The sequence below is a fragment of the Engraulis encrasicolus genome, chromosome 3 (genome assembly GCF_034702125.1).
Source record: "Engraulis encrasicolus isolate BLACKSEA-1 chromosome 3, IST_EnEncr_1.0, whole genome shotgun sequence".
NCBI classification, from domain to species: domain Eukaryota; kingdom Metazoa; phylum Chordata; class Actinopteri; order Clupeiformes; family Engraulidae; genus Engraulis; species Engraulis encrasicolus.
The window spans coordinates 7,829,930-7,839,770 of NC_085859.1; the positions used below are offsets into that span (position 1 = coordinate 7,829,930).

Genomic DNA, 9,841 nt, shown 5'->3' on the forward strand with positions numbered 1-9,841 from the left:
CACACGTTATATAAGTCTGTGTAACAAATGCTCCAAAAAACATATCACCAAGAGAAACTAAGTGTAACATACGTACGTACGAAGTGCGTTTTTAAATCACTATTTAGAGTCTTTAGGACTATCCCTTAAGTCATGTTTGCAGTACAGTATGTCCAATGTCTTCTTCACAAGTTGCTCATCTTTTTTTTTCATCATTTACAGTCCCGTCTTACAGACAAAATCTGAAAAATTGCTATTCAAAAAGTAGCAAATTTGGTCAGTGTCTCATTTTAAATATAGTGCTTTGCTTTTTTTTCATTAAATGGCTTAAGACAGTGGCCTAGTTTAGTAATTTCTCCCGGTGGCAATGGACAGGACCTCTCTCTCTCCCCAGTCTCTCTCTCTCTCTCTCTCTTCACAGCATAGCCGCGCTGCAGGTCCTTACATGTGTACTGTATCTTCCTCTCTTCACTCCATAGCTGCAAGTCTTCCTCTCACTCCCATCGACTCATTGTTTTTGTTTTGTTATTGTTTTATATATATAACAGCAACAGCCCATGCTGCTGCATAGAAGAAGGATCCTTTATCAAAATACCTAAAAGACATTAAGAAAAGTGTGTTTCTGATTCTGTGTGTGTGTGTGTGTGTGTGTGTGTGTGTGTGTGTGTGTGTGTGTGTGTGTGTGTGTGTGTGTGTGTGTGTGTGTGTGTGTGTGTGTGTGTGTGTGTATTCGTCTGAATGCTGTCGTCAGAGTTAAGTGTTGTACGTTGAGGTGTTCCCTTTGAGGGGATGCACTCAGTGCAAAGACCAAGAGGTCCAAGACGGTGATTGGGGTGCGGTGGTGGTGGTGGGGTATCTTGAGTCTCTGGAACGTTTTGCAGTCATCCAAGATTGCCACAATTCTCTTAGTGGCATCCATTTTCTAGAATCTCTGGGTGTCACCCATGCTCTAGCCTATATTTTCTGGATGAAGATCTAGAATCTCTGGGGGAGATCCATGTTCTAGAATCTGGAATCTCTGGGGTTCCATCCATGTTCTAGAATCTCTGGCTGTTATCCATATTCTAGTATCTCTGGGTGTTATCCATGTTCTAGAATCTCTGGGTGGAATCCATGTTCTAGAATCTCTGGGTGTCATCCGTGTTCTAGAATCTCTGGGTGCCATACATGTTCTAGAATCTCTCGGTGGCATCCTTCTTGTAGAACCCCATTGATGTTTCACAGTCTGGACAACATCGATTTTCAAGATTCTCTGGCCATCATCCAGGGTTCAGGGTCCCCACGTATATGGCATCCATGCCCTAAAATCTCTGGGTGACTAGATGGTTCTCTCTTTCTCTTTCAGAGTCCTTTCAGAGGTGGCTGTGGATGAGTTCTAATGCAGAGTTTTTTGAGCGGACTCAAAACAGTTCTCTTTGAGAGTTTTGAGGTGATTTTAGAAGTTTCTCCTGTAGAACCTTAAGAAGAACTCAAGGAGCTCATGTAGAACCTTGAGAACAATTCTAGAAGCTCCTGTTGAACCTTCAGAAGGATTCTAGAAGCTCCCGTGGAGTCTGGAGATCTTGAGGTGACTCTGGAAAGTTTCTATTTCAAGAGTGCTGAGGTGACTTGAGAACGTTCTCATTCTAATTTTTAAAAGTCTTGTTGACATGTGCAAGGTTTCGGACGCTCACTCACTCCCTCTATCTCTCTCTCTCTCACACACACACACACAGAAACGGACACACAGAAACGGACACACACACACACACACATGCTCTAGAACTCCCACTCCAGAGTTTCCTCTTTGTTGGCGGCGCGCTCCAGCCGATGTATGATGTTGCTGAGGTTGGCCATCTTCTCCGTGCGCCGCTGAGTGCTCTTGTTGGCTTTGGGGGCGTTGTGGTTGTTCGGGGGGGCCTCCGAGGCGGGGCAGGGGTTGGGGAGCGGGGGCAGGGAGGGGGAGATGGGCGCAGAGGATGACGGCACGGGGGAGACGGACAGCATGAGTCCCGGGGACGACGCAGCCGACGGGGAGTTGAGGGATACCTCCAAACTGCCGCTGCGACACGGCTCTGAGGACGCCTTGAAGCTCACGGGGTCACCCCCGCCCCCTTCCACCACCGACGACGACAAATTCTCGGGGTCCCCTCCTCCTCCTCCGCTCTCCCGCTCCCTCTCCACCTCCTGCTGGCTCTCGCTGCCCCTCCTGGGGTGGTGCTCTCTGCCCAGTGACCCAGAAAACAGCACCTGGCCCTGGCTACCGCCGTCCTCTTCCTCCCTGGAGGCCTGGAGGTGGTGGTGGTGGTGGTGGTGCTCGGCCTTCCCCAGGCCTGGGAAGGGAAAGCCCAGTGGGAAGTGCTTGATCCTGGGCTGCCTGCTGCCGACGGCAGGGTCCCCCTCCCCTGGAGGTCCTGCTCCCAGCTCCGGGTCTCCCATCATCACCTCCTGCTTGATGGGCAAGGGGAGCATGGAGGAGGAGGAGGAGGTGCTGGGGGGGCGGGAGTGGGGGAGAGAGAGGGGCGGGTGAAGAAGGGGGTACTTCCTGTCGTCGCCGTCGGATACGGGGCTGCGGGGCGGCAGCGGGGAGTAAGGGGGCAGGGTGTCGCCGTCCGTGTCGTTGTCATGGCTACCGGCACCGTCCAGGAGGACCTCACGCCGCATACGGGACCTGCTGGGACACACACACACGTGGACACAAGCACACACACACACATGCGGACAAACACACACACACACACACATGCAGATACACACACACACACACACGGAAACACACACAAGTGGACACGCGCACACACACACACACACACACACACACACACACACACACACACACACACACACACACACACACACACACACACACACACACACACACACACACACACACACACACACACACACACACACACAGAAAGCTTTGAGTGAGGCTAATTCTGCATTGATTAGTTATAAATAGGGAAAGAGAAAGAAACAGAAGTATAGAGAGCCTAGTGTGATCTGTAGAAAGATAGACAGCCAGACAGATAGACAGACAGACAGACAGACAGACATATAGATAGATAGACAGACAGGCAGACAGACAGACAGACAGACAGATAGACAGACATATAGATAGATAGACAAATATACATGGGTAGATGACGGATAGGCAGCAAAAAACATTTTTTTCACAAAACATTGTTTATGGGGGGAAAAAGTATATGTCTACGTAGTGCAGCAATTAAGCATTCAAAAAAAAAATGTGGTCACAATGTTGGTCTATTCATTGATTATTTATTTACGTTGATAAAGCAATTTGCTGAAAATATGTCCTTTGGTGGGACGTTAAGAAATAAATATATTAAGTAATGTAGAAATGGCTTGATGGAGTTTTATGAACATTGTTACACTCTTCATATTTATTGCAATTTTTTAAAGTCTTAATTTAATGAGAAATTACCATTTAAGTATTTTTTTTTCCCATTGGATGTGAGAATATTAGAAACCTTCGAGGAAAAACAGGGATATCTTTCTTTTAAATGATCAAAATTGTCCGAATTTATATTAACTTTTCAGGGACGATAATTTTTTCTTCCCTAATGCAATATTCAGTGTTTATCAAACATATTGTTTAGCTCAAACAAATATTTGAGCGTTTAAAACATGTCACACCGTAGGACATTCATGTCACGCTAAAGGACAGAAATGCAAAACTGAGCCAGAAACAAATATATCAACATGATTATTTTGTCTTTTGATCATAATATAATGTTGTAGTCAATATGGACCTACACTTTACACTTTTAAGTCTTTGAATCGTGGATTATCAGCCTATCGTAACTCTTAATGACAGCCATGCGGTCATTGAATGTAACCTGCAGAGCTCATAAGACTCATACTGAAGGGTGACCTTGGCATGACCATCACACTTTTGTAGGTATGCTATGACTGTCACACCATTGAACCTGTAGTGTGTAGTGGCCAGTGCCTGTTTGGTATCTCAAGCTGGACAGCACATTTATGCTGTATATTGAGCTCTCCACAGCATACTTTATCCATCTATACTCCTCTATATACTCTCTCACTGATCTTTCCTTCACTGTTACCGTTATATTTTATGGTTTCAAAGCACCATTAATGACATTTTATATAATTTGACAGTATCTAAAATCAACAGCAAATATTCATCAACAATGCATCAAAGTATAAATTCCAAAGGCCAATAAAGTAATAAGTAATTTGAATACACAATATTTATCTAGTCAAACAACAAAACAATAAACAAAAAAATATGTACTACCAGTTGTTTTAAAAGCTATTTCTCAAATATCGAGTCCATTGGTGTGACCTGTTTGTCCTTTGGTGTGATACTCCAAAGTGTCACACCATAGGACTTATACCATCACACCATAGGACTTTTACCATCACACCATAGGACTTTTGAGCTTTTGAGTTAATTTAAAGCCATGTCGTTGCCAACTGAAATACAATTTCACCTTTAGTAAGATGCATTTTCATACATTTACATAAGAAAAAAAAATGAAAAATATACACTATTGTCAAAATGTATTTTATGGCTGTCACACCAAAGGACTATAAAACTAATACATCTTGTGGTAGCAAAACATAATTGATTGACTGAAGAACTCTGAGAGAAAAATCTAAAATCCACCCTTGCCATTCTAAAGTCACAATTTATGTACCACTGGAGCTTCAACAATAGATAATTATCCACAGAATTAACCAAAAATATGATGTCACACCACAGGACATTGTTTTCTGCGACAAAGTTTCATAAGTCCATACGTTCTCAGAAAAACAGGAAAAAAATTAAGCATTGCCACTTGCTAAAATAGACACCTTGAAAAACATGCCAGGTTTGTTTAGACAAATGACTGAGCTTTGATTATTTATTTAAAAATGTTTTAATATGGAGAACCAGGCTTGCTTCAGTCACACCATAGGACAAATGTGACATTTGACTCAAAATTAAGTATACTTATTTAAACCCTGGATTTATTACACATTACTTTTTCACAACAACGACATTAGCTTAATCATTTAAAGCATTGACAATTTTGAAAGCATGAATTTACTTAATTTTAAGAGCCTGCGACAGCAAAATTTACACGTCACGTCATCTACCCACATATGGACAGATATATACACAGACAGACAGACAGACAGACAGACACATAGATAGATAGACAGATAGATAGGCAGACAGACAGACAGACAGACATATAGATAGATAGACAAATATACATATGGACAGATATATACACAGACAGACAGACATATAGATAGATAGACAAATAGACAGATATATACACAGACAGACAGACAGACAGGCATATAGATAGATAGACAGATAGATAGACAGACAGACAGACAGACAGATAGACAGATAGATAGACAGACGGACAGATAGATAGATAGATAGATAGATAGATAGATAGATAGATAGATAGATAGATAGATAGATAGATAGATAGATAGATAGACAGACAGACAGACAGACAGACAGACAGACAGACAGACAGACAGACAGACAGACAGATAAAAGGATGTGAGACCTGTAGTTGTGGAACCAGTTGATGACGGTGTTGGTCTTGAGGCTGAGTTGGCTGGCGAGCATCTCGATGGTGTGCTGAGATGGGTAGGGCTCCTGGAGGTAGGCTCTCCTCAATGCCTCCTTCTCCTCCGCAGCAAGCACCACACGAGGCTTCTTGGCCTGGGACAGACCCTGAGAGAGGAAGAGAAAAGGACATTTAATATAGTAGATAAGAAAGGGATAAAGAAATAATGAAAGGGATGACATGAGGGTAGGGCTCCTGGAGATAGGCCCTCCTCAACGCCTCCTTCTCCTCCGCAGCAAGCACCACACGAGGCTTCTTGGCCTGGGACAGACCCTGAGAGAGGAAGAGGAGAACAAGACATTATATAAAGAAATGGAGAGTGAGAAGAGAAGGAGAGGAGGACATGAGGGTAGGGCTCCTGGAGGTAGGCTCTCCTCAATGCCTCCTTCTCCTCCGCAGCAAGCACCACACGAGGCTTCTTGGCCTGGGACAGACCCTGAGAGAGGAAGAGAAAAGGACATTTAATATAGTAGATAAGAAAGACATGGAGAGTGAGATGAGGAGGAGAGGACATAACGGTAGGGCTCCTTCTCCTCCGAAACCAGGACAACGCAAGTCTTCTTAGCATGGGACAGACCCTGTGAGGAGGAAAAGAACAGGACATTGAGGATGGATCATACTGTAAAGAAAGCGGGAGTAGGAACAGGATGTGTGCTGAGATGGGTAGGGCTCCTGGAGATAGGCCCTCCTCAACGCTTCCTTCTCCTCCGCAGCAAGCACCACACGAGGCTTCTTGGCCTGGGACAGACCCTGGGAGAGGAAGAGGAGAACAAGACATTAAATAAAGAAATGGAGAGTGAGAGGAGGAGGAGAGGAGGACATCAGGGTAGGACTCCTGGAGGTAGGCCCTCCTCAACGCCTCCTTCTCCTCCGCAGCAAGCACCACACGAGGCTTCTTGGCCTGGGACAGACCCTGTGAAGAGGAAAAGAACAGGATATTGAAGATGGATCATACTGTAAAGAAAGGGCGAGCATCTCGATGGTGTGCTGAGATGGGTAGGGCTCCTGGAGATAGGCCCTCCTCAACGCTTCCTTCTCCTCCGCAGCAAGCACCACACGAGGCTTCTTGGCCTGGGACAGACCCTGGGAGAGGAAGAGGAGAACAAGACATTAAATAAAGAAATGGAGAGTGAGAGGAGGAGGAGAGGAGGACATCAGGGTAGGACTCCTGGAGGTAGGCCCTCCTCAACGCCTCCTTCTCCTCCGCAGCAAGCACCACACGAGGCTTCTTGGCCTGGGACAGACCCTGAGAGAGGAAGAGGAGAACAAGACATTTAATTTAGTAGAAAAGAAAGAAATGGAGAGTGGGAAGAAGAGTAGAGGAGGACATCAGGGTAGGACTCCTGGAGGTAGGCCCTCCTCAACGCCTCCTTCTCCTCCGCAGCAAGCACCACACGAGGCTTCTTGGCCTGGGACAAACCCTGGAAGGAGGAGCCGGTTGAGCAAGACATAAGATATCATACTGGGGGTGACAGTAAGAAGCGGACGAGGCCTGGGACAGTCCCTAAGAGAGGAGGAGAGGTGGAGAAAACAACATTTATTATACATGATAAAGATAGAGATACAGAAAGAAGTAATGAAAGCTACACGGGTAGGACTCCTGGAGGTAGGCCCTCCTCAACGCCTCCTTCTCCTCCGCAGCAAGCACCACACGAGGCTTCTTGGCCTGGGACAGACCCTTTGGAGGAAGAGAGGGGTAGAAAGGGACATTTAATATTGTACTGGGAGTGAGCACAAGATAGGGCTCCACCTGTGGTTACTTGACCTGGGACAGACCCTGGGAGAGTGGTGGAGGAGAAAAGGACATTTAAGATTGACACAAACACACACACACACACACGCACGCACACACACACACACGCACGCACGCACGCACGCACGCACGCACGCACGCACGCACGCACGCACGCACGCACGCACACACACACACACACACACACACACACCATTGAGCTGCTTTACCTGGGAGAGACCACAGAGGTCTAGTGCAGTCATCGCAGGGCTGACACACTCTGAGCGACTGCCACCTCCTCCTCCTCCTCCTCCTCCCCCTGCTCCTCCTCCTCCTCCTGCTCCTCCACTTGTGGAGTCACTGTCTGAGCCGCCAGGGCTCAGGAGACCATAGCGGCGCTTCAGATAGGCTGCAAGACACATAAGAAGATGCATTTATGCCATTTTTGCTATGAAGGTCCTAAGCATAGCCATGCACACTGCACATGCACACTGGTGGACTTAATTTTGCTGTTATTTTATTTCAGTGAACAGCGCGTTTCACTTGTGCTAGAGTGCCTAAGTGCGTTGTTCACTGAAATGAAATGGCAAAATAGCAAAGCTCAAGTCCAGTGTGCAGTGAATCTTCTCCGGTTCTGGATTACTTATGCCATTTTAGTATTTTTTTTATTACTCAGCAGACTTTGACCACAACTTTTGCCTTTGTTTTACTTGTCTTCTTTTTTAAATATTTTTTTCCATTCTGTTTGCTTTTACTAAAAATTACTACTCAAAGTTACATTTCACACACACAGATACAACCCCCCAACACACACATGCACACACACACTCCAAAACACACACACACACACACACCAAAACACACACACACACACACACACACACACACACACACACACACACACACACACACACACACACACACACACACACACACACACACACACACACACACACACACACACACACACACACACACACACACACACACACACCCCAACACACACCCTTCTTCTCCAGTTTCTTCATGTCTCGTAGCTTGTCCACGTTGTGTGGGTCGTTGAGCCAGAGCTGCATGCGTACGAATGGCTCCCTCCCCTTCAGGCTCAGCTTGTGCCAGGGCTTCGGCCGAGACAGCAGGTCCGACACAGAACCCTGAGTCAGGCCCAGGATACTCTCACCGAACAGGCGCTGGCCTAAACAGACACACACGCACGCATACACGCACACACACACACACACACACACACACACACACACACACACACACACACACACACACACACACACACACACACACACACACACACACACACACACACACACACACACACACACACACACACACACAGTGTAAGGAATACACAGAACCCTGCATCAGTCCCAGAATGCTCTGACCAAACAGGCACTGTCCTATAGACCAGGGCGTCAGGTGACCTAATGCTAATGGGGCACAGTAGGGCACCGAGAGATAATGCGAGCGTGCAAAGCAGTTATTATTTAGTTTAAAAGGCTTGTTAATTAATTATATTATTGCAAGTAGTGCATGTGCGCTATTTTGTGCACATTCTGTAGATTACTCTGTATGCTAAACTTGAGCTAAATTCCAAGGTAGCAAGATTGTTGTTTCTTTTGTGAAACTCATACCGGGGCACAGCAAATCAATACCCAGGCACGTGCCCCTGTGAAATAGGTCTACTGACACCCCTGCTATAGACACACACACACAAATGCGCACACACATACACACGCTGCAAAGAAGACAAAGTGCTCTTCAAAGATGCTTACATTCAAGTGCAGACAGGAATTTTCACACAAACACATTTTACACAATGAACAAAAAAATCCTCTGACTGACACACACACACGCACACAAAATTCACGCACGTAAGGACACACACACACACACACACAAAACACACACGCAAGGACACACACACACACACACACACACACGGACACATGCACATACTCACGCACGCATGCACACACACAGACACACACACGTGCGCAAATGCAGCCACGCACACACACACAAACATGGGCGCGCGCACACACACACACTAGGCCTGTCAGTATAGTACAGTAGAGTAATCCCTGCCACAGACAGTGTTACCCTTTCATTTCATCTCTACCAAACACACACACACACACACACACACACACACACACACACACACACACACACACACACACACACACACACACACACACACACACACACACACACACACACACACACACACCCCTCTCTCATCATCAATATTCATGAGTGTCAAAGTGAATATGTATCAGTGTCACTGTGAATATAGATCAGTGTGTGTGTGTGTGTGTGTGTGTGTGTGTGTGTGTGTGTGTGTGTGTTTGTGTGTGTCCGCTCCTTTGTATCAATGTCAGTGTAAATATGTTTCAGTGCCAATGTGTGTGTGTGTGTGTGTGTGTGTGTGTGTGTGTGTGTGTGTGTGTGTGTGTGTGTGTGTGTGTGTGTGTGTGTGTGTGTGTGTGTGTGTGTGTATGTGTGTGTGTGT

General features: G+C 46.0%; 1 protein-coding gene across 1 annotated transcript in view; it reads right to left on the reverse strand.

Annotated features, from left to right (window-relative positions):
- Positions 1-914: 914 nt before the first annotated feature.
- cux2b (cut-like homeobox 2b) overlaps positions 915-9,841 on the reverse strand; it is a 124,299-nt gene continuing 115,372 nt past the window's right edge. Inside the window, exons 31-36 of the mRNA XM_063195870.1 lie at positions 8,321-8,509; positions 7,664-7,723; positions 7,545-7,609; positions 5,520-5,677; positions 2,501-2,629; positions 915-2,338 (exon numbers count right to left, since the gene is read on the reverse strand). Coding sequence (XP_063051940.1) covers positions 1,738-2,338; positions 2,501-2,629; positions 5,520-5,677; positions 7,545-7,609; positions 7,664-7,723; positions 8,321-8,509 — 1,202 coding nt within the window. The 3' untranslated portion in view covers positions 915-1,737. The remainder of the gene's footprint in view (positions 2,339-2,500; positions 2,630-5,519; positions 5,678-7,544; positions 7,610-7,663; positions 7,724-8,320; positions 8,510-9,841) is intronic.